This window comes from Zea mays, chromosome 10 (genome assembly GCF_902167145.1).
Source record: "Zea mays cultivar B73 chromosome 10, Zm-B73-REFERENCE-NAM-5.0, whole genome shotgun sequence".
In the NCBI taxonomy this organism is placed as follows: Eukaryota; Viridiplantae; Streptophyta; class Magnoliopsida; order Poales; family Poaceae; genus Zea; species Zea mays.
The window spans coordinates 141,065,143-141,090,259 of record NC_050105.1 but is presented as its reverse complement, the minus strand read 5'-3'; the positions used below and the strand labels follow the sequence as shown (position 1 = coordinate 141,090,259).

Here is a 25,117-nt window from a genome sequence, read left to right as displayed (position 1 = left end):
CCGACCCCAGGGCTCGGACTCGGCCTCGGCCCCGGAAGACGACGAACTCCGCCTCGCCCGACCCTAGGGCTCGGACTCGGCCTCGGCTCCGGAAGACGACGAACTCCGCCTCGCCCGACCCCAGGGCTCGGACTCAGCTTCGGCTTCAGACGATGGTCTCCGCCTCGCCCGACCTGGGGCTCGGACTCGACCTCGACCTCGGAAGACAGACTCGACCTCAACCTCGGAGGAGCCTCCGCCTCGCCCGACCTAGGGCTCGGACCGACCACGTCACAGGGGGGCCATCATTATCCTACCCCTAGCTAGCTCAGGCTACGAGGAACAAGACCGACGTCCCATCTGGCTCGCCCCGGTAAACAAATAATGATGGCGCCTCGCGTGCTCCATGACGACAGCGGCTCTCAGTCCCTTACGGAAGCAAGGAGACGTCAGCAAGGACTCGACAACCCCGACAGTTGTCCTTCCGCAAGGCTCCAGCGCTCCTCCGACGGCCACGACATCACATGAACAGGGCGCCAAAACCTCTCCGGCTGCCACAACGGCATGTACTTAGGGCACTAGCTCCTCTCTGCTAGACACGTTATCACACTGCTACATCTCCTATTGTACACTTGGGCCCTCTCCTTACGCCTATAAAAGGAAGGCCCAGGGCACTCGTACGAGAGGTTGGCCGCGCGGAGAGGACGGGACGGCGCGTGCAAGCCTCTCGCCCCCCTCCCACGCGGACGCTTGTAACCCCCTACTACAAGCGCACCCGACCTGGGCGCAGGACAAACACGAAGGCCGCGAGTTTCCCCTTTACGCATGTCTCCTTGTTTCCCCCCTTCGTGCTCCGTCTCGCGCCGACCCATCTGGGCTGGGGCATGCGGCGACAATTTACTCGTCGGTCCAGGGACCCCCAGGGTCGAAACGCCGACATGACCCGATTAAATCACTCCATTGCCTTCACGCTTTAAGGATGGACCATCGGATCATATGCGTACGGCCTAGATCGCATAACTCTTCGTGATGGATTCCTGGCCGTTTGATCAAAATCGGTTGGCTAGAACTGCATACCGGTTCGGTGGGGTTTGAATCTAATCTGACCCGCTCGATCGTAATCCAACGGTCCACAGACGAAGATACCCCTTCGGCCAACGCGTTTTGCAAAAGAACCCTTACGTTTCCATGCAATCAACCCGCCATCCTTGGCGTGTGCAAAGTAATTGCGAATGAGCCTAGATCTTTACGTAGAAGACCCTAGACTTATTGTAAATATTGGCCGCCGTCCAGGGGAATCATAATGAATATAAAATAAAATCTAAAAAGGGTTTATAGTGTAAAAAATTTATTAAACTTAGAAAACCCATAATTAATTCATTTTAACTCCGATTAAACCCATTCGAGTTGCGTTAGCTTTGAAATAAAATTGCCTACACAGTGTTAGCCCTAATCATATCATATCATATACTTTTATATTAATTATTTATTTATCCTATGTTTAGTAGATTTATCTCACTAACCAAAGATTACTATGTCTATGATTATAATGGGAGCTAGAATATGTTTTCTAATCAAGTATAATTTTATCATGAGGAAGTTAGTTAATTATTTCGATTATCTTTCTCACATGATTTATATTACTTAAAATTGACCCAGAATTGAATTTTCCTGTTTAAATCACATAAGACTTCAGAAAATCATAACTCGGTAACCGTAGTTCCGAATTTAGTAATTCTCGAATCCACGATCTCGTAGCAACGTGTAGATTATTAATACGCAATTTATTCTTATATTTGATGTAATGTTAAGTTTGCCTATACCATGTTTGTCTGTATTGCTACGTTTAGCAGTGAGGACACGTATCACCTAAAGATCATCCTGGTACCTGGAATCTCAAGTCCCAGGCAAGTTGTGCCCTTGATCACTTCTTTTTACCCACTCATGTTCTAATTAATCATAATGATCTGGATAGGTTAATTTTGATGGGACCCAATAGGTTACCCTAGTTTGATTATCTTTATACCTTGTTTACCACTGAACTTTTTGGGTAGTACTTGCTAGTGCTTTATGTGGTTTTGGGTATGAAGATACATTATTCATGATCACACTTTTATTATATATTTATTATTACTGTTCATGATAAGATCATTATGTTAATTGGAACATGGAGCGACTACCCGGGAAAACAGTGCTACCACAAGGGTTTAATGGGACGCCCTTGGCTAATTAATTAGGAAAGCTAGTGGAAGACTACCTTACCCGAAAGGGGCAAGGGCAGTAGGGGAGTGGTCAGTGTGGGGAGGTCCTTGGGATGATTTTGCTGCGATGGCGATCATGCGAGGGATCCCTGCATTGTAGCTTCCTATAAAGTGTAGCGGGTTTTCTGAAGCTAGTGGAACTTTGTAAAGGCCTCGTAGTATTACCCTGCCTCGCCTCCTCGGTAGAGGTGTATGGGAAGTCGCGATCCCTAGGCAGATGGGTAACATGACTTGTGGGTAAAGATGCGCAACCTCTGCAGAGTGTAAAACTGGTATACTAGCCATGCTCACGGTCATGAGCAGCTCGGACCCTCACATGATTAATTTATGGAACTAAATTCAATTTGTCATATGCATTGCATCGCAAGTGATGTTATTACTTTTCTTAATTGGGTTGGTATTTACTTATACTTAGTAACTGCTAATAAAATTTTGACCAACTTTAAAAGCAATGCTCAGCTCTAACCATTTTCTTTGGTAAGCCTTACACTTCACATGAACTTCCACCTTTGGCGAGTTCATTCACATTATTCCCCACAACTTGTTGAGCGATGAACGTATGTGAGCTCACTCTTGCTGTCTCACACCCCCCACAGGTCAAGACCAGGTACCACAGGATGAGGCGCATGGAGGATGCTGTGATGTGTTCGTGAGAGATCTAGGTCGTCGTCTCCCAATCAACTTTGGGTTGCTGGACCGTTGTCTCCTTATAATGTAATTATTTATTTATTTTGTATAGAACTCATATTATATAGTAAAGTTGTGACATTCGATCCTGCGCCATGATTCATCATATGTGTGAGACTTGGTCCCAGCACACCTGGTGATTATGTTCGCGCCCGGGTCTTGGTGCTCCAAAACCCGGGTGTGACAGAAGTGGTATCAGAGGAATGTTGACTGTAGGACGAAACCTAGATTGAACTGGACAACCATTACTACTTACCTTTCCTACTCTGATTCTTTTCTAAACTTTTCTTAATCTTTTCTCATCTATTTCCGCTTTACTCTGATTACTCTTACCTTTTCTTTCCAAAGACAAATGTGGATTTCACACTTTGAAATCATGTACCTAAAGTGACCTTTAGGGATAGGAGACCTAATCTTAGGAACAAAAACAAAAATATTTTTTTAATCTCTATGAACTTGAATGTTTGTTCTTATGATACTTGTCTGATTTGGATCTTTGATTGAGTGTGATTAGTTGTGGAGTAATGTCCACAATTACATCTGCATATACATATAGGAAAAATGCTTATAAAAGTAACTAGACAAATTAGATTATCCCTCATTTAAAAAAATGTATCTAGCTTGATAGATTCATCCCATCTTAAAAGATTCTATCCTACACTCATAGATCTATCTTATCTCAAAAGATCCTAACTTATCCTAATGTATCTAGATCCATCTTATCTTGAAAAGATTTTATCTCATCTTAATAGATCTAACTAACCTCAAAGGGTTCTACCTTATCCTTACGGATTCATCTTGCCCTAAATCGCATATTTATCTACTCTAGAATAACAACCATGAGATAAATCCAAAATTTATTTAGATCCTATCTAGTCTAAAATAGTCATATCAATTTATTCTAGATCTGATCTAATGTGATAGGTTAATCTAACCTAACGAAGTCTAACCTTAAGTTGAGCTAACCTAAGGATAGTCATTTAACCAGTTAATAGTGGTAAAATAAATGAGACTCTACTCATATAGAACATGTTTTATCTTGGTTCACTCTACACTAAATAAGGAACGACCAACCAACCCGACCATATGCAACTACCTTAACCACCCGATAGTTGCAAAACCTCTCTGTTTTAACCTAACAGAGATTCTGACCTACCTACACCATATGGTCCATACTGTCTCAAAAGATTCTATCATATCCTAAGAATATGTTATTCTACTCTGGTAGATTTATTTAACTAAAACTAGTCTAATCTAGTTATATCCAATCTAATCTAGATCACCATCTAATCCAATTTGATCCAATCAAAAGTGAGTTATTAACATGTTAGTTAATCTGGTAATATGGATTAGACACTGCTTCTACAAACATATCTTAACCTAAATTAATGTCTTATACCAACTCGTCCGTGAACAACAACCTAACCTACATCACAGGTTGCCTAGTCCATTATCCCCAAAAGCAAAGTTAAACTCTGTTTAATCCTACCTACCTCGTGTACCCTGGCTATTCTAATTATATGTCCTTGGCCATAACTCGAATGACAACTCCAAGAAGAAAGGCCAAAGAAGACCAACCACATCAAAGAGGATAAGCATCAACTCAAGTCTTCAAAGATCAAGTTGAATCGCTAGCGGAATCAAGATCCACAGTTCTAGATGAAGTCTTTCCTTATTATACTCTTCCTTGCCACAACCTATACTTGCCATAACCGTACCTCATCTGACATAATAAATGGCTAGACATAGATATCCATATTAAAAAAAACTTTAAACAAAACTTTGATTTCCAAAACCAAATGAGAAACTAAAATTCTAGACCAAACTTTTTGTATCCCTTTTCTTACAAATCTCGAGGACGAGATTTCTATTAAGGGGGGTAGGATTTGTAAGGCCCAAAATCTATATAAAAAATATTAATGATAATAAAATAAATATATGAAGAAATAAAATAGTAAATTTAGATATCTCAAATTATACCTAAGCTTTGAATTTTGAAGGATGGATTTTTGAAAACAAGGATTAACGCGGAACATAAATAGTAGTAAGATGCTCTATTGAACTATAAATACTTTTTAAATACTCGAGTAAACTTTAATATAGAGTACACAATATATTATTTTCCTCAAAGTAAGTGAGAAACAAATTGTCATTTTTAATTAACTTTTAACTGATCACACATTAAAAAAATGATATTTTCATAAAACAAATAACATGTTCATTATTCCTTATTATATGTTTTTGGAGCACTTATTTAAATGAATATAATAGTAAGTAAGTATTCATAAATATGTGTGCATTCATGCTAATCTTTTTTTTCTTGTGCATTTAGATATGACAAACTTAAACACAAATTTGAATTTAGATTGAATTTGGAAATTAGAGAAACAAAATTCAGAAAAGAATAAAGCAAATTCGTACTCATGGGCCAAAAGTAATCAGCAGAACCACCTCTCCACTCGCGTTCTCGGCCCACTAAAGCCCCATCACGCGGCCCAGCTTCTCCCCCGCGTCGGTCATGCAGGCACCGGTGCGCGTCTGGTTGAGTTGTCGCTGGCTCATAGGGTCCACCTCGTCATTCTCACGCGCCTTCACTCATTTCCCTGCCATGTGGGGTCGCACTATCAGACTCCCTTCAACCTCCGGACACCGGACCGGCAGCACGGATTTCGCGGGTCGCGCGCGTAGCTCGCGCGCCTCTGACCGATCTTTCCCCCCAAATCGGCGCGAAGTTCGGAACCCACGCAGCCACCGCGCTATAAAATCCGGGTCGCAGCCCTTCAACCCTCACCGTTGTAGCAACCAGAGAGAGAGAGAGAGAGAGAGGGAGAGAGAAGGAGATTGCCGCCGCCATGTGCATCGGTCGGGGCTGCGTCTCTGGCCGTGGAAGGAAGACCTGGTGCATCGCCTTGCCGTGGGGATGATGTGTGTGCCCCCACCTGGCGGAATCAGCGGCTAAGACATGCGAATTTCCTCGCCGACGTTGATACTCCGCCATGGATGGCGCTTCACCGTGGCCAGGGTGGCAGGGTGCTCCGCGCTACAAGCTGGGTGAGAAACCTTCTCTGTTGAGTTCGCCATCGTCCCCTCCGCATGTAGCACCGATACTCCGAGGGTTTACGCGCTAGAATCGTGTCCCGACCTTCACCAGCGATGGCGCCACCGCGTTGGTCGTCGACGGCACCGGACTCGGGTCGGTGGGAGGTTAGTTCGACCTCGGCTGTTGGATGCTCAATGGACGGACCCGATTAAATCACTCCATTGCCTTCACGCTTTAAGGATGGACCATCAGATCATATGCGTACGGCCTAGATCGCATAACTCTTCGTTATGGATTCCTGGCCGTTTGATCAAAATAGGTTGGTTAGAACTGCATACCGGTTCGGTGGGGTTTGAATCTAAGCTGACCCGCTCGATCGTAATCCAACGGTCCACAGACGAAGATACCCCTTCAGCCAACGCGTTTTGCAAAAGAACCCTTACGTTTCCATGCAATCAACCCGCCATCCTTGGCGTGTGCAAAGTAATTGCGAATGAGCCCAGATTTTTACGTAGAAGACCCTAGACTTATTGTAAATATTGGCCGCCGTCCAGGGGAATCATAATGAATATAAAATAAAATCTAAAAAGGGTTTATAGTGTAAAAAAATTATTAAACTTAGAAAACCCATAATTAATTCATTTTAACTCCGATTAAACCCATTCGAGTTGTGTTAGATTTGAAATAAAATTGCCTACACAGTGTTAGCCCTAATTATATCATATCATATACTTTTATATTAGTTATTTTATTTATCCTATGTTTAGTAGATTTATCTCACTAACCAAAGATTACTATGTCTATGATTATAATGGGAGCTAGAATATGTTTTCTAATCAAGTATAATTTTATCATGAGGAAGTTAATTAATTATTTCGATTATCTTTCTCACATGATTTATATTACTTAAAATTGACCCAGAATTGTATTTTCCTGTTTAAATCACATAAGACTTCAGAAAATCATAACTCGGTAACCGTAGTTCCGAATTTAGTAATTCTCGAATCCACGATCTCGTAGCAACGTGTAGATTATTAATACGCAGTTTATTCTTATGTTTGATGTAATGTTAATTTTTCCTATACCATGTTTGTCTGTATTGCTACGTTTAGCAGTGAGGACACGTGTCACCTGAAGATCATCCTGGTACCTGGAATCTCAAGTCCCAGGCAAGTTGTGCCCTTGATCACTTCTTTTTACCCACTCATGTTCTAATTAATCATAATGATCTGCATAGGTTAATTTTGATGGGACCCAATAGGTTACCCTAGTTTGATTATCTTTATACCTTGTTTACCACTGAACTTTTTGGGTAGTACTTGCTAGTGCTTTATGTGGTTTTGGGTATGAAGATACATTATTCATGATCACACTTTTATTATCTATTTATTATTACTGTTCATGATAAGATCATTATGTTAATTGGAACATGGAGCGACCACCCGAGAAAACAGTGCTACCACAAGAGTTTAATGGGACGCCCTTGACTGATTAATTAGGAAAGCTAGTGGAAGACTACCTTACCCGAAAGGGGCAAGGGAAGTAGGGGAGTGGTCAGTGTGGGGAGGTCCTTGGGATGATTTTGCTGCGATAGCGATCATGCGAGGGATCCCTGCATTGGAGCTTCCTATAAACTGTAGCGGGTTTTCTGAAGCTAGTTGAACTTTGTAAAGGCCTCGTAGTGTTACCCTGCCTCGCCTCCTCGGTAGAGGTGTATGGGAAGTCGCGATCCCTTGACAGATGGGTAACATGACTTGTGGGTAAAGATGTGCAACCTCTGCAGAGTGTAAAACTGGTATACTAGCCGTGCTCACGGTCATGAGCAGCTCGGACCCTCACATGATTAATTTATGGAACTAAATTCAATTTGTCATATGCATTGCATCGCAGGTGATGTTATTACTTTTCTTAATTGGGTTGGTATTTACTTATACTTAGTAACTGCTAATAAAATTTTGACCAACTTTAAAAGCAATTCTCAGCTCTAACCATTTTCTTTGGTAAGCCTTACACTTCACATGAACTTCCACCTTTGGCGAGTTCATTCACATTATTCCCCACAACTTGTTGAGCGATGAACGTATGTGAGCTCACTCTTGCTGTCTCACACCCCCCACAGGTCAAGAACATGTACCACAGGATGAGGCACATGGAGGATGCTGTGATGTGTTCGTGAGAGACCTAGGCCGTCGTCTCCCAGTCAACTTTGGGTTGCTGGACCGTTGTCTCCTTATAATGTATTTATTTATTTATTTTGTATAGAACTCATATTATATAGTAAAGTTGTGACATTCGATCCTGTGCCATGATTCATCATATGTGTGAGACTTGGTCCCAGCACCTGGTGATTATGTTCGCGCCCGGGTCTTGGTGCTCCGAAACCCGGGTGTGACAGCGTCGCAGCAGTCGGCATATGCTACGGAGTTGGTGGTGGTGTTGTGTCGCTCGGTGGGTCCAGGACTAGGAAGGCACTCGCATTCTCTCGCCCTTCTCGGACTGACGCCTGGTGCGGGTGCCTCTAGGTTTAGAGCTACTCCGGCCGGGCTTCTTTCTCTGCTTGCGTGCTCTCTCCCTATATGTATCTAGCGGTATATTATCTATGTCGACTCCAGATGCCCAGGTCTTCACCGTGTCCTTCTCCGGCAACGAATATATATGCCCGCCTCTTCCCTTCCCTTCGTACCCTACGAAACCTTAGAAATGGGGGAGGCAACGGATGGTGGTCCCTAATTTACTGCCTATGGTACGCGTTCGATGGCTCGGCGTCGCCTGTCTACATGACCTTTCCCTTACCACGGTGTCGACTCGGTATGCTTCTACCACTTCTATATACAAGTCACTCATCCTTCTGTTATTGCAAAAATTATTGTGTTGTTCCTTTGTTGTTTTGTGTGTTAGTTTTTTGTTGTGGTAAGGACTGAACATAATTTGGGTGTGTTAATACTTTATTTATTGTCTGCACATGGTTTGTGTTCTTCTGATGATGGCTCATGGATCCTGCAAAATATGTGTTAGGATTTGGAGATCCATACGAACACTACCCATGGTGCTTGTCCCTTGTGGTGTTGGCTCTTGCATGTATTAGGTCGTTTCTGAGACCACATTGGTGCAATGGACTCCATGGTGTTTGAGGCTGCTGAATCGGATGGAGCAGCAATGATTTGTCATGCTAACAGTAAAAGAAAAGATTATTTGTTGGTTTTAAACGTTAGTAATTGCTACGAAGTACTATAATTTGTATAGAGCACATCTAGTTTGTATTGATGCCTGACTTTAGCAACCACTCAATATTTTGATCTATCTTTTTATAAGTTTGAGTTCATGTGGCTTATTTTAGAAACTCGAGCTCACAAACTTCATCTTATTTGGTCTCTGTATGGTGGAATCATGTCATTCTACAATTTCTGTTCGTTCAGTCAGTCATTGTGAACTCTATTTTAATCGCTCTTTTCATTGGCCGTGTTGTACGAAGACATATTGGATGGAGTAAACAACAACATTAGTAAGTCAAATAAAAAAATATTATGCAGAGAGCGAAGACAATTAATAAAAAAACTTGAGATCTTTTTTGTGAATAGTTTACGTGGGTATTGTTGTAAACCATCGCAATACACGAGCAACTGACTAGTATATTATAAAGTACACGTTTCGAAGATCTACCTAGTCCTGCACATTTAAATGCTAAAAATGCTAAAATTATGCATAAATGAGAGATATAAAATCATGGCTATTGGCTCTAAACTCACAACCACACACCTAACCAAACAAAATATATATGTATATAAATGAAAACTAGTGTTGCTCGGTTTTCTATCTTTTTAAAGAGGTTTTATCTATAATTAAAAATTTATTTTAATCTGCCTGTTCAATCTAATTCGCAACGGAATCGATTCTGTAACGGAATCTGTAGCACGTGAGCTAACCTGGATGTTGGAGAATCCGTTAGAATGAAATATTATATATAGAGTTTAATCTTTATGAAAGGATAAATAAAAAGTTAAATTAAGAGTACAAAATAAAGAGATTTTTGGAGAGGTCTAAGATCTTCATCCGCTAGGGAATTGCCCGCTAATTGGAGTCTCTCCCGTAGTCCCGTGTTTGAGTTGTTCTCTCATCTCCATCTTCGCAACGACCACGAATTCCACGGCCAACCAATCTCTGGTCTATCGCTCTCTTCTCCTTGTCTTTAAATCTGAGACTTTTTTTTGTTCGCGTCCTCCGCCCTCAACCGTAGCCACCTCGCTGCCCCTGCCGCCGACACCCCTGCTCGCCGTTGCTGCAGCCGCACAGGCGATGGATCATGAAGAAGGTAAAGCAGCGCCAACGCGGACCTCGCCGAATTTGAGTGCGATCTGGCTAATCTGGGGCCTGGTTGCCATTGGTGTGCAGTGACCGAATTCCTGGGCCAGGTGCCCCTCCTGCAGTGCCTCCCGGGTTCCTCTATCCGCAGAATCGCGGAGGCCGTCCAGGTCAAGAACTACGGTACGTACCTAGCGCGTCCGTGGGCGCTACTGTGCGCTAGCAGGCTGGATCGATTATCGTTTGATCAGTTTCTTGTGTTTGAGGTGGATACCCTGTGCTTACTCTGTGATATGGTATCAGTTTGTGCTTTTGGAAGTGGACGTGCCCTCGGACGGAGTGAGAAACTGACTTTGTGCTAAGCTCACGAAGTATTTGCGGGTGTTTATTGTTAGTCTATGTATGAGATTACAAGAAAATTCAAGTTTCAGATGTAACCCAATGCGAACATAGCTCGGGGAGAAAGAGGGTGGTGGTCTTTCTGTCAAAGCTCTAACCAGTAGTCCATAATGCATGGATTATGTTTAATTTTAATTGTTTGACCCTTGGTGCCTGCTTAATGTGCTCCCATTATATAAGGCTCTACTGGTTAAAATAGGATTTTATTTTTTCTGTCATTGAAAGTGGTGTGGCGTCAAGGTGAATAATATTTGGCTCTGATACTGGTACGTTGCAGAACCTGGTGACTATGTCGCTCGCGAAGGTGAACCTGTCAATGGCCTTTACATCATAGTGGATGGCCAGGTAAAATTTATGGAAATTCTTGCTTTTGTAGGTTCTATGCATACATGTACAACTTTAGATGGTTAAGCTAAAGAGTTATATGCGCTAAACGTTTCTTGTAGTGTCCCTTTTCACCTCACGGTTACCACCCATCTTCATGGTTACCACCCATCTTCTGAGCTGATGTTTCATTGAATCTGCGCTGGAACAAATAAATGTTCATAAAAGAAACTTCTATACTTCAATTCCACCCATCTTCAGTGTTGATGATTATTTGATTCTGTACTGGTGCGCAGTAGGTTGTAATACCATTGAAAAATACCCAACATGGATATATCACATCAGTAATTGAATACTCATTTGAAACAGGTGGACCATAATTTAGCATGGCTTTTCTTTCTATATTGATCCCTAGTAGATTGCAAAAGAACAACTTTTGTAACAATGACTGTTTGTTTTGTTCTTTCATACAACTTTTATAACAATGACTGTTTGTTTTGTTCTTTCGGTGAAAGACTTAAACTTGACTGAGTGAAGAACAATTTTTATAACAATGATCTTCCTTAACTTTTCCTACCCTAACTCTATTATATTATTAATTTGTCGTGCTGCTGCTTTCATACCTTAAAACTCGGCCGGGGAGGGAAAGACCGCCCTCCCGGTATTATATTTAAGAAGAGACTGAAACAATAGTCCCGGCCGAGAAAATCCCCGAACCCTGGCCCCCCATCACTAACGGGCCGGCGTCAACTGTCCACTCTGCAACGGCCCAACCGGAGGGTGGCGCACAGGACATCGTAACCCGAGAGCGGATGGGGCACAGCGAGGGGATTTTTTTAACCAAGCCTGAAAATTCGCTCCCGGGAGGAATCGAACCCAGGACTTGGAGGTGCTACTCGGAAGTCCTTAACCACTAGGCTAGAGGCCCTTTCGCGCTGCTTTCATACCTTAAACTCGTTATTTTTGCTTTGAAATGTGTTAGTATCAACAAGAAAATATGCTGGAATTACATGTACCTTGTTATTTACCATAGTAGGAGTGGGGGCAGAAGCTGATTCTATTTTTAGCAGTAATATTTTCTGCTACTTCAATGACATCCTCATTATCCTGAAGGCTGAAGTTTCTGCACCTGCGAATGCAGAAGAAGCAAATCGCCCAGACTATGTGTTAAATAAGTACGACTACTTTGGTTATGGTAAGACATTTCATGTCATGATAATTTGGTTTAATTATGTTCAAACTCATTCTGCATGAAAAGATATAAAACAGTGATGTCTTATGTGATTTCATTTCTTTAATTACTGATGCTTTGCATTATTTTGTAGGAACTAATAGTTCTGTTCATCAAGTCAATGTTGTTGCACTATCAAAGGTGCTTATTTCAAACAGTCCCACTTTAACTTATCATTTCTTTAGCTGTAGGATTCTCTTTTCTTAGTGAACACTTGGTTTATGGCTTTTCCAGATGCGTATAATCATCTCTTGCTTATTGTTGACCGTTCTATTACAGCTGACCTGCTTCATATTGCCCAATCAATATGGACATTTGTTACAACCAAAAACAATATGGAATGCAGAGGAAACACCTGAACATTCTTTGCTGGAACAAATTTTGCACTTAGAACCACTAGAGGTAAGTATAATGTAAGGCAGTATCTATGATGTTTTATTCATTGTGCATCGAATGGATTTAAGACTCTCAATGGAACCATACTGTTCCCATTTGAAGAATAACCTTGTGCTTGTATACTTTGAATTACATCACTTAAAATAAATAAATATGAGAGCAGACATGGCTTTAAGAGATTTGCATGGTTGCATTTTCTTGAATTAATGTTAAAAGGACAAACATGATAAATAGTGTAATATTTTTGGTATGCTCACCATGATTCTTTTCTGTGTTTTAGGTCGATATTTTCCGTGGGTTTACTTTGCCGGAAGCTCCAACTTTTAGGCAAGTTTTTGGAGGACAATTCATTGGACAGGCAATTTTCAACCACCCTCGCTTACTTTCTAGATCTGATAACTATATCTATTTCACCACTTCCTTTTACTACTGAATTCTAACTCATCATTTTACTTTCATGTATAAATTGTTAAATTACTGATTTTCAATAGCTAAAAAGGAACATTTTTAAACATGCTAGAATGCTTCCTCTACTTCCCATAAGCACGTGGGTTGGATTTAAGATCATCTCATGAAACCAATTATTCAGGAACAAATATACAGATTATATTTAAAATTCTAGTCCTTGTCAGTCTTGTTTATGATATGACTATCTCCTTGATTTATTCACTTGATATGTTGCTAAGGGCCACAGGGCACATGGTGACAATAAGAAGCTATAAGAAATCGTTGCTTAGGTGTCTTTTGAGTATCTGTAGGAGGTTTGAATCAGAATAAATGAATAATCCGTTTTTTGAGTTTAGTTATGTCAACTCCCTTGCTGCTGACAGTTGGTATCTTTTGGATAAATGTATTTCTGTATGCTACTGTTAACTCTATGATTTTTTCAGTAAACGCTGGGGACCCTTGTGAAAGGATTTCAGTATGTTGTAACCACTTATGTTTGATCCCATGCAGGCACTAGCAGCAGCATCCAAGACTGTTGATTGTCTAAAAATGGTGCATAGTTTGCATGCAATTTTTCTTGTTGCTGGAGACAATAACAGTAAGGTTTCCTAAAGCTATATGATCTTTTGCCAACGTTAATTTGGTCAACCAAATGTAATCTGAGAACCAGTAATATATCCGTTCATAAGGACTCGGTATCACTAGAAGCTTTTAGTTTGGGCTTCGCTGGGGGGGCTCTATTTTTTATTCTTTTTTCGTTTCATGTAATATCACGATTCTGTTACACAACAGTCAGTATTTTAACTCCTGAAACTGGTCCACAAAGTCTGATAGTTACCCATACAGCATTTTCTGGCTTTGTAGTAACCTGGGATACTTAGTGCACTTTCTTTTAATCCAAAAAAAGAATGTGATGCTCATGACTGTCTTTGATTTGTCCTCTGGTGTAGTACCGATAATATATCAAGTTCATCGGGCACGTGATGGATCCAGCTTTGCCACAAGAAAAGTGGAGGCAAAGCAGAAGGGCCTAGTTGTATTCACCTTGATTGCTTCTTTCCAGGTGCTTATACTTCTATAAATGATAATATTTGAAATTTCTTTGGACGGATTAAAATAATTTATACAAACCTGTACCAGTTATGATTCTCATTTTTCAATCTTTTGAACTTGAAAATGCCTCTGCCTTGTTCATGCTGACAATTTTTGAGTTATAAGGTCAATGACTATTTTGAACCTTGTATCTCCCAAAACGCCGCATGAAGTCACTGTTACTTTGGTTATATTAAATGGTACTGTTCCAAACTGTTATCAAACTTAAGATTAATTGAAATGGAAACATGAACTGTTGTATAAAATGGCTCCTTGTAGCCCTTGCCACCTCACTAAAATTTATGTTCATTGAACCCATAAAATATCTTCATCAGCTACCAATTGATATCATCCTTAGTCTCAATAGCTACCAGACAATATTGTTCTTGGTGACTTGGTCTCAGTTTGATTAGTGCAGTTGCTTATGATCCATGGATAAATTGTTGTAGTACAACTGCTAGAATATATACTGCATTACTGCTAGGTTGAAATTTTTTAGGACTGCAAAGGTCAGCCTCATGAAATATTTCAGTGTGAATTTGGTCTGACTATCTGTTCAACTGATTCTCTTGCAGAAGGAAGAAGTGGGTTTTGAGCATCAGGCTGCAATCATGCCTGATGTTCCTCCGCCAGAACAGGCAAGGATTTTTCTCTCTTTCCTTTGATATCTGTGCCTCTGTGGAAGAAAAAAGTCAAAAACAGATATCTAATAAGCAATCAAATGCAGCTCCTTAATCTGGAGGAGATACGTGAAAGACGGCTTACTGATCCACGCTTCCCATCGTAATTTTTTTCTGACTTCCTATCGCATAGTTCAATGGTTACTAAATTAATGATGTTATCAGACTATTAATCGGTTTAACCATCAAACCATAGCCTTCAGGATTTACTTCAATTGTGTCATTGAAAAGCATTATTTTTCAAATGGATCTACCTTGCCATTGATGCAACAAGTTGGATAGGCAGGATAGCACATTTGTAATATCAAATATTATTTTTAAGAAAAGACTAATATTGTTCATCTCTATCGTTCGGTAGCCGATTGAATGTTTATTCATCTGCAGCCAATATAGGAACTTGGCAGCTAAAAAAAAGTTTATTCCTTGGCCCATAGAAATGAGATTTTGTGAAGGTTCAGCGTCTCAACATAAACCAAGGTATTACATCCATCTTTTTCCCTCAATGCAACCTATTCGTATTTTTAGTTTAAGTTGTATTAATCCTGCAAATCCTGGTTTCCTCCTAAGCAAGAATTTCCCCATTCTACCCTTTTATATTAGTAAAAATAAAGAGAAATGACATCTAGCGTAATGATTAAGGTTTCCGAGTTACACCTCCAGGTCCCGGTTTCGATCTCCCTCGGGTGCAAATTTCTGGTTTGGTTAAAAAATCTCCTTGATGTACCCCGCCCGCTCCGGGTTACGTCCTACGCGTCATCCTCCGGCTGGACCGTTGCAGAGTGGGGTGGTGACGGCTCGCTAGTGATGGGGGGCAGGGTTCGGGAATTTTATCGGTCGGGACCATATTTCGGTCTCTTCTTAATATAATAATGGGAGAATGGTCTTTCCCTTCCCGGGTGAGTTTTTTTTATATTAGTAAAAAAATAGTAATCTTCAGAAATACGTCTGATTCTTTTTCAGCTTAAACTACTGGTTTAGAGCTCGAGGGAAACTCTCAGACGACCAAGCTCTACACAGGTTAGTCATTACATCACCATACACTATCTTTCATTATTTTTTTATACTTGCACATAATGTTATTCTGCAATACCACAGATGTGTTGTAGCATATGCTTCGGATCTACTATTTTCTGGGGTGAGCCTTAACCCTCATCGGGAGAAGGGTTTGAAGACATACTGCCTCAGTCTTGACCATTCGTATGTAACAGCACTCAGTAGTGCTTCCCGATCATCATCACTTTTAACGAACTTTTGTTTGTTCTTACGGCTGCCTGTCACTGTCTGTAGCATCTGGTTCCACAAACCTGTGAAGGCTGACGAATGGATGCTGTATGTGGTAAGCGATTGACCCATTGTACATCTGTTCTGCTGTTCATCGATTCAGATGAGCCCATGCGAGATACTCATGTACACATTGCTCCCCGTGAACAGATCGAGAGCCCATCTGCGCACGGTGGTCGCGGTTTCGTCACCGGACGCATGTTCAACAGGCAAGGAGAGGTATGCATTCGTCTGAGCTCTGATTCTGCTTTTGTGCACCTGTTCGTGGGAGTTGGGACCCAAGTAATTATATATTCCCTTCTGGAATCCGCAGCTTATCATGTCGCTGACCCAAGAGGCATTGATTCGAAGGGAGAAGCCGCGAGGACCAAATCCGAGGCCGAAGCTTTGAGGCACCTGACAGCCTCTGCAGTCGACTGTAGAGGATCCCAACCGAGCTTTGAGAGGCGCACCATCCTTTCTTCTAATTTGGTTTAGATATTTATGAATTCACAAACAAAAATATAGAATATCAAGCAGTATAAAAGATCTCAAGTCAAACCTAACATTTTTTTTCATTTCTCCGGATGATTTCTATTTGTTTTGGTGTGTGTGTGGTTGGAGGGGTATTGGAAGCGGAGGCGGAGGCGGAGGGTTTGATACTTTAGACTGTTTCCTGCAGCTTACTAATTCTCGTACACATATTTAAATTTCATTATACGAACAGTATATATACATATTTAAACTTCATCTACGAACAGTAGTGAAAAACAGTGTTTTGGATGATCATATAGATGAATTGTTGGACATAGTTTTAATAAATAATTTAGAGCATCTCCACCAAGGAGCTCTAAGATAGAGCCCTACAATTGAAATTGAACCATATTTAAAATAGAACCATATTTAAAGTACTTAAGGTCTTAAAATAATTTTTTTACTAACAGTTAGGTCTCAAATAATGCTATTTAGGAAATAAATTATGTTATTAGGAAATAAATGGTTGTAATTATGAAAAGACCGGGATATGACTCGAATATATGGGGTACTATATTTAGGACTCAAGAGATTATGTCCTATAATCGTTTGATGAATATTAATGAAATAGGGTCACTGTTGGATGGTGTTCTATGGTCTCAAGCCCTATATTTTAAAATATAACCTTTTTAGGGCCTCTCTTGGAGATCCTCTAAACAAGGTTGTATTTGAAATATAGGCCTTAGGGCATCTCTAAGAGACTCTTTATTTTTGACTCTACATTTGACTCTTTATTTGTCTTTCCATAAAGATTAAACTCTATATATAACATCTCATTCAAACATGTACAAGTTAGCTTGACTAGCGAGAGTTGTTAGCCAAATTTGGCTAGTGAGGGAGTCAATTTAGAGAGTCGGATAGTTTGGCAAGTTAAATGACTAGTCTGTTGGAGAGCTATTTTGCTATTAAGTAGCTAACATTTACCTTGACAGACTATTTAGCTAGTCTATTGGAGATGTTCTTAGTACCATAAAACGCTATCCAACAGTGACCCTATTTTATAAAAATTCATCAAATGATTATAGGATCCGGTCTTTCGGGTCCTAAATATAGTACCCCATATATTAGAGCCCTATCCTCGTTTCCTCTTAATCTACACCAATTTGTTTTAAAATGACATGATTTATTTCCTAAATAGCACGATTTAAGGTATAATTGTTAGAGTAAAAATTTATTTTGAAGCCATATACACTTTAAAAGCAGTCATATTTCAATTTTGGGGCTTTATTTAAGAGCTCCTTGTTGGAGATGCTATGGTATTGACTATTCCACCATCTCATTTTTATAAACTCCACTGTGAAATGATTTTACATAAGTTTTAGAGTTTCTTGAGTATTTTTAGTGTTTTTATATCAAAAATTACTTTTTTCTGTAACAAAGTTTGTGGAGTTGATATCTTATTGGCAATAATTTCGTCGTAGTTTTTTGTGGAGTTGATATCTTATTGACAATAATTTCGTCATAGTTTTATAAGCTTCAAATAGATTATGTTCTACTTCAATATTATTGTCAGCAATGTCTTTAAATCATCACAATAATCTGCTATTATTTTTATCAGGTGTTGAGATAATGCCATAGTAACTGTTGGAACTTGCTATCAGTCGCAAGAAAGCCAACAGGGGTGAACAGTGTGGACAATAGGGTTACGCGTGTGATGGCAAATAGCTCTATCATCCAGGCCTCTCACGGGCACTGTGCGGGTGTATTTATAGGTACCTGAACGCCCAGCGCCTTGTGTTAAGGACGCATGTGCCCTCAGCTACCTAGGTTATCCCCAGAATATTCCCATAAAGCAGGGTTACAGACTGTAATTACAGGGATGCCTTTACAAATTAGGCCCGTAACACGCGGCGGCCACGTAGGGCCCGTTACAATGGGCCGGATCGCACGTGGGCCTCTGAGCTGGACGAGGCCGCACTGTGGGATGCCTTCGTCGCCAGTCTTCGCCTGGTGCCGATGAAGCGAAGGGTGTCCCTGCCTGCTTTGTCTGTCGGAGCAGCGGCTAAGCAGCGGAGACTTCGAGCGAAGGGTGGCGTTTCTGCCTTCGCCCCAACATCTGCCCTCCGAGGGACCAGTTCGACAAAGTCACCTGGTGCCGAAGACGTCGCTAGATGGCGGAGACGTTGCCCTCGCTCGAAGTGGTTCCGCGGGGGTTTTTGATGTGACCGTTGATTGACCGCGTACTGTTGGATTGCGGGTTTCCCGAAGCGCCGCGCTCTGTTGGATTGCGGGTTTCCCGAAGAGCCGCGCCCTGCCTATAAAAGGGGGCGGGGGCCGGCGCTTTTTGAACTTTACTTTCCGCGCTCCGCGAAAACCCTAGCCGCCCGCCGTCTTGCTGCTCGTCTGCCCGCCGTGCTTTTGTTCGCCGGAGATCTGGCGCGAGTGAAGCAGACTGCCCGCCGCCGCCGACGGTACGTAGCGATGCCGTCTTCCTCTTCTTCCGCTGCCGCTACGCCGCCGGCCGGTTCCTCGCCGCCGGCCGCCGCCTCGTCGGAGGAGACGCTGAGCAGTTTGATGCCGGAGGAGTTGCGCGCCGGCGATTCTGTTGATTTCGGCGTGTCGCGAATGTCGTCGGCCCGCGTGGAGGATATGCAGCGGTTGGGCTACTTCGGCGGCGGAGTTGCCCGTGCCCCGGGGACGGAGAAAGTCCCCGAGCCGGAGGGCGAGTTGGTTGTTTTCGAGGCGTTTTTCGCCGCCGGTCTCCGCTTGCCTGCGCATCGGTTTGTTGGCGAAGTCCTGCGCAGGTTCAACATGCAAATACATCAGCTGACGCCGAATGCCGTGGTGGCCCTGTCGAAGTATGTCTGGGCGACGACTTCGTACGGCGGACAGCCGTCGGTCGAAGTTTTTGCGAAGCATTACTGTTTACACTGGCAGAAGAGGAGGATCGGGGACGAAGTTGCTCAGTTTGGGTCCTGCACATTCACGCCGAAGACCGGCAAGACCACGATGCCAGTAGTCGAGTTGGTCCCTTGCGCCCGCAACAAGTGGGGCAACTGGAATGAATTTTGGTTTTACGTTGCTGAGGGTACCGTCGAAGGCCACGAGGGACTTCCCGTGTCCGAGATGTGCTCTCATTTTTACTCGGCGTACCCGCCCTTTGAAGTGGCGGAGGATGATGTGGACGAAGGGGCCCTTCGGTGTGCCGCCGGCCAGAGCAGTGGGCGCGACTTGGTTGAAGAGTTTGTGGCGTACGGGGTATGGCCCTTGGCGCATGGTTGGGCATTGGGCGAAGTATGCCCTCGCCAGATGCCTTTCCGTGGTGGAGAGATGGTGCGGAGTCCCGCCTTCGCGCTAAATCTGCGAAACCGTGATCCGGCCGCCTTTGTGCGTGAAGCTGAGGATGAGGCGGTGCGGCTCGTTGGGCGTTATGTGCCGAGGACCGAGGGCCAACGCAGCTGGGAGATCCGCGGGTCGAATGACCGTTTGAATAGGGTCTTCGAATTGAACCAACTGCCATATGACGGCTATCCTGGTCAAGACGACACGGACCGCCGGGGGAAGAAACCGGTGGTGGAGACTAAAGACGACCCTGCGCCGGCGGCCGCCCCATCCTCTAAGAAGAGGAGACTAGGTACTGCCATGGGAGGACTTGGGGTTTCCGATGGGTTTGCTAGAGAGTTGATGAGGACATGCGCGGCCCCGGGGGAAAGGATGTCTTCGCCCGAGCTCCGGGAGTCTTCGGCTCGGATGCTGAAGGTTACCGGGGGTTGCTGGCCTAGGAACGTTCATATCCCCCGCACGGCCAGCGGGGACGTTTTTACATCTCGCATGGTTCGCAAATGGAGAGTTTTTCCTTACGGGCGGAATATTGCTGCTGTTGTGTCGGCAGTGATGGACAAGGATCGCCAGGGGGCTACACAAAAGCGGCAGGCGGCTATCAGGCTTGTTGAAGCCAGGCCAAAGAGGCAAAAGCGTGGGTCGGCGAAGGATGCAGCCCCCAGCGGAGGCAAGCCGCCGCTGGCGGCGAAGTCAGGCGTCACTGCATCTAGCAAGGCGCCAGAGGCAGCGGCGGGCGCCGGAGGCTCCAAACCGTCGAAGGCTGTGCCGCCGCTTAGTAGGGTGGCGGAGGCCGCGAAGGCGGCCCGAGCGTTGCCGTCGGCAGGCAAGCGTGTCGCCGACTTCGCCACCGACATCTGTGTGGAGGACTATCTTGGAGGTAAGTCGCTGGCTTCCCTCTTTTTTTTGTGATTCGCTGGTGCGTTGTAGGGTCGGACGAGGGCCAGCTCGCTATGGTTGCGCCTGCCGCGGCGATCGCGACGGCTGGCATAGTGCCGAAGGCGAGGGGCGAGGCTCTTGGCTCCGGAGGCGAGGTGTCGGCCCTCGCGGTTGTTAGGGACGAGGCGGGCGCAGCGACCCGCTGGCTGAAGGGGGTGACGGAGGCGCTGAGTCAGGTGACGGAGGCGCTGAGTCAGGTCCGCAGAGCTATACTCTCTCCCCCCCTTTTTTTTGCGCAACGGCCTTACATGTGCTCTGCAGGTGGCTGACTTCGCCAGCCGTGCTGCGTCGGGGGCTCTCACGGCAGCTGTGTCTGCCGAAGTCGAGAGACTTCAGACGCAACATGCTGACGCTGTCCGTGAGAAATCAGCCTCCGACAGCAAGTGCCGAAAACTGACGGACAAGGTGGCCGTGCTGGAGAAGGAGAAGGCTGACCTTCGGCGCCAACTGGCGGCTGAGAGGAGGGAGGCCAACGAGGCCATCGCCAAGGAGCAGGCCGCTCAGGCGGAGGCCAAACTGGCGCGGGCGGAGGGCAATCTTGCCAAGGAGCTCGCCGAACATCTGCAGGAGCGGCTCACCGCCCTGGAGAGCCGCGCGAAGGGGGCCGAGGCCGCGGTGCGTGCGGAGGCAGAACGGACGCGCACGCAGCTTATGGATACATATCGTGAGCTGGGTGCGCGGACCGGTGACTTCGAGGTGCCGGAGCGAGAGCCCGGGCTTCGCTGTCTGCAGTGGGTGCAGGAGGAGCTGCAGGAACTCCCCGCTGTCGTGGGGGGGTTTATGTCGTACGCCTCCCTGGTCACCTGCGAGGGGGCGATGAACGCGCTCTCCCGCGAAGGGTGCCGGCACTTCGAGGTCTTCGACCAGGCGGATGAAGATTTTGATCGAGATGTCTATAAGGTTGAAGACCTCGTGGTGAAGGATTCTGCCGGGGCCCTCTACGACCGGATGTGGGGTCCACACGGTCGCGAGGTGGTCAGGGAGCGGGCGGAGACGGCGATGGCCCAGGTAATATTTTCGTTTGTTTGGCGTTTGTTGGATGTGGGGCGTGCGTGTGTTTGCTGAATCTTGCGTGTTTTGACTTAGGCGTTGCGTGGCGAGCGGGTGAACGACCTCGGGGCGCTGAACAGCGCGCTGCCTGACCCGGAGCCGACCCCCGCGGAGGCCGTGTCCGGGGTCGCCCTGGAGCCAACCCCGGAGACCGCAGCGATCGCGACGGCTGCCCCCACATCTGCTGCGACCGGCGAAGACCTGCCCCCAAAGGTGGCCGAAGGCGCCCCTGATGCCCCCGCGGCTGCTGTGCCGAGTGCTGAAGATCCCGCGGCGGAGGCGGCGGAAACAACAGCAGAAGCGGCGGCGGAGCCAGCGGCGGAGGCTCCCGCAGCGTCAGGGCCTTCGCAGGTGGCATAGTGGGTGTAATAGGGTTGGGGGATTTTGATATGTTACTGAATTTTGGTTGCTGCGCAGGTTCAAGATTTTGGGCCTACGCACGCAACCGCTACTGCTAACTTTTTGGCGGCTTCGACCGCGGAAGGTGGTAATGAATGTGGTGGATCTGGATCTGAATTTTCTGAGTTTTTTGATGTTGCTGATTCTGGGAGCTCGGTTGAGTGGACTGAGGAGTCGTCGGAGGAGGATTTAGACTATTTTGCGGCTTTGGATGTGGCTGCGGCGGAGACCTCGCCGCACGCTACGGACGCGCAAGATGTGCCCGGTCCTAGCACCGGGCGCCGACGGCGAAGGGCGGTTGCAAAGCGTAGAGTTGGTACGGAGGAAAGGTCTCGGCTTCGTGTGAGTAGGGCTGGTCGGCAGGAACTGTTGTCTTTGCCGGCCGCCGCGAGTACAGGGGGAGGGGAACTGCGGAGTCTTTTCGCGGGTGAGGAGCTTAGGATAATGTTATTTAATTATAGGGAGATGGGAATTATTCCTAAGGTTGAGCCGATGTAGAGTGTGGCGCCCTCGCGTGTATATGTGTAAAAGCTTGTACGATGAAGTTGTGTGCCCGCGCTTGCCTGTGCCTGCGGAGGCGTTGTGTACTTTGTCTGGTATATTTTGTTATGCTGTGCTGGTGTGGTTATAGTCGGTCTTGACGCGGACGGTTTGATGTTATCGTTTCTGCTGTTGTTGTACTAGTTCGGTTGCGCCTTTTAGGCGGCCTCTGCGTGGATAGTCTTCGCGGTAGACTTCGGGTTTTTTCGCACTTGTGCTATTCCGGCTGCACCCTTGGGCGGCTTCTGCGTGGATAGTCTTCGCGATAGACTTCGTGTTTTTTCGCACTTGTTGTGCTAGTCCGGCTGCACCCTTAGGCGACTTCTGCGCGGATAGTCTTCGCGATAGACTTCGTGTTTTTTCGCACTTGTTGTGCTAGTCCGGCTGCACCCTTAGGCGACTTCTGCGCGGATAGTCTTCGCGATAGACTTCGTGTTTTTTCGCACTTGTTGTGCTAGTCCGGCTGCACCCTTAGGCGACTTCTGCGCGGATAGTCTTCGCGGTAGACTTCGGTTTTTTCGCACTTGTTGTGCTAGTCCGGCTGCACCCTTAGGCGACTTCTGCGCGGATAGTCTTCGCGGTAGACTTCGGTTTTTTCGCACTTGTTGTGCTAGTCCGGCTGCACCCTTAGGCGACTTCTGCGCGGATTTGTCGCACGCGAGGTTGGCTAGCGCTTAGCCTCGCGGTGACCTCGAATTGGTCGAATGTCGAAGACCGTCGTCGCGGTCTTTTTTCGACGCATGTTTTTGCGGGGGATTTTTCACACATATATTACATGGCTCCGCCTCGTTAAAAACCTCACCCCCCGGGAGGAAAAGAGTGCGGGCCGGTACAAGATTGTTTTTGGCGAATTACAAGGGCGAAATCAGCCCTAATGAGTCAAACAAAAAATTTGCGAAGGTTGTCGATGTTCCAGGAGTGCTCCAGGTCCTCGCCGTTTGGCGTTGTGAGCCTGTAAGCGCTGGGGGAAGCTTTTGTCTTGACTATAAAGGGGCCCTCCCACTTGGGCTCCAGCTTGCCCCTGGACTCCGTCCGAGCTGTTCGGACGAGTACGAGGTCCCCCTCGCTGAACTCCCTCGGGATGACTGCGTGGTCGCGCCATGCTTTGGTCTGGGCTTGGTATTTGTTTAGGGCCTGTAGGGCGAAGACCCGGTCTCCGTCAATGAGATCTTTTGAAGTTGGCTCGTCCACGTCGGGGACGGCTGACGGAATTGTACGCGGGGACCCATGCTTTATTTCTTGCGGGGTCATGGCCTCCGATCCGTATAGAAGGCGGAAAGGAGTGAACCCAGTCGCCCTGCACTCAGTTGTGTTTAGCGCCCAGACTGCCTCCGGTAGCAATTCGGTCCATCTGCCTTTTTTTTCATCGAGGAGCATCTTCTTGACAGCTGTGAAGATTTTCCCATTGGCGCGCTCCACGACCCCGTTGGATTGCGGATGATAGACTGAAGCGAAGGCAAGCTTTGTGCCGATGGAGAAACAAAAATCCTTGAAATCTTGGCTGTCAAACTGCTTGTCGTTGTCAACTGTTAGCTCGGACGGTACTCCAAAGCGGCAAACAATGTTTTGCCAGAAGAATTTCTGGGCAGTCTTTGATGTTATTGTAGAAACAGCCCTCGCTTCGATCCATTTGGTGAAGTATTCGACGGCTACGAAGGCGAACTTGAGGTTCCCCTGAGCGGTGGGCAGGGGCCCGACGATGTCCAGGCCCCAGCGCTGGAGAGGCCATGTATGGGCAATCAGCTTTGTATACTGCGAGGGGCTGCCTGACTGAGGAGAAAACTTCTGGCAGGCTTCGCAGGACCTTGTGACCCGATTTGCGGCGCAGATCATTGCGGGCCAGTAAAACCCTTGGCGGATCACCTTGGCAGCTAGGGCCCTTGGCCCTGCGTGCGAACCGCACGTGCCACTGTGGACTTCACGTAGGATCTGCATGCCTTCGGCTTCGGTGACGCACTTAAGCATTGGCTGACTGACCCCCTTCTTGTAGAGTTGGCCCTCAATCAGTGCGAAGTCCCGGCTTCGATGTCTGAGGCGCTTGGCCTCACTGACGTCAGCTGGATGATAGTACCCCTGTAGGAACAGGGTTATTGGTGCCCGCCAGTCTTCGGTCATGATTAGGTTAACTATACGGTGGCCCTCGCTGTCATTAGTTATTTGGAGCCCTTCGGGGCTCCGGACAGCTGGCGTGCCGATGGTGTGAAAGAACACGTCGGAGGGCAAGGGCTCGCCCCTGGCGGCGGCCTTGGCCAGTGCATCGGCCTCCTCGTTCTTGGCCCTA

The 25,117-nt window shown here is 45.6% G+C and overlaps 1 protein-coding gene across 2 annotated transcripts; it reads left to right on the top strand.

The window, feature by feature from the left end:
• Positions 1-10,017: 10,017 nt before the first annotated feature.
• LOC100273486 (uncharacterized) lies at positions 10,018-16,849 on the top strand. Of its 2 annotated transcripts, none has more exons than XM_020544936.3 (17): positions 10,018-10,276; positions 10,357-10,449; positions 10,943-11,010; positions 12,060-12,184; positions 12,315-12,361; positions 12,500-12,622; positions 12,897-12,974; positions 13,574-13,661; positions 14,014-14,126; positions 14,731-14,793; positions 14,883-14,938; positions 15,220-15,312; positions 15,796-15,852; positions 15,931-16,032; positions 16,123-16,171; positions 16,267-16,335; positions 16,430-16,849. In XM_020544936.3, the coding sequence occupies exons 3-17, from the start codon at positions 11,003-11,005 to the stop codon at positions 16,505-16,507; spliced, it is 1,149 nt and encodes a 382-aa protein (XP_020400525.1). In that variant the 5' UTR covers positions 10,018-10,276; positions 10,357-10,449; positions 10,943-11,002; the 3' UTR covers positions 16,508-16,849.
• The last annotated feature ends 8,268 nt before the right edge of the window (positions 16,850-25,117 follow it).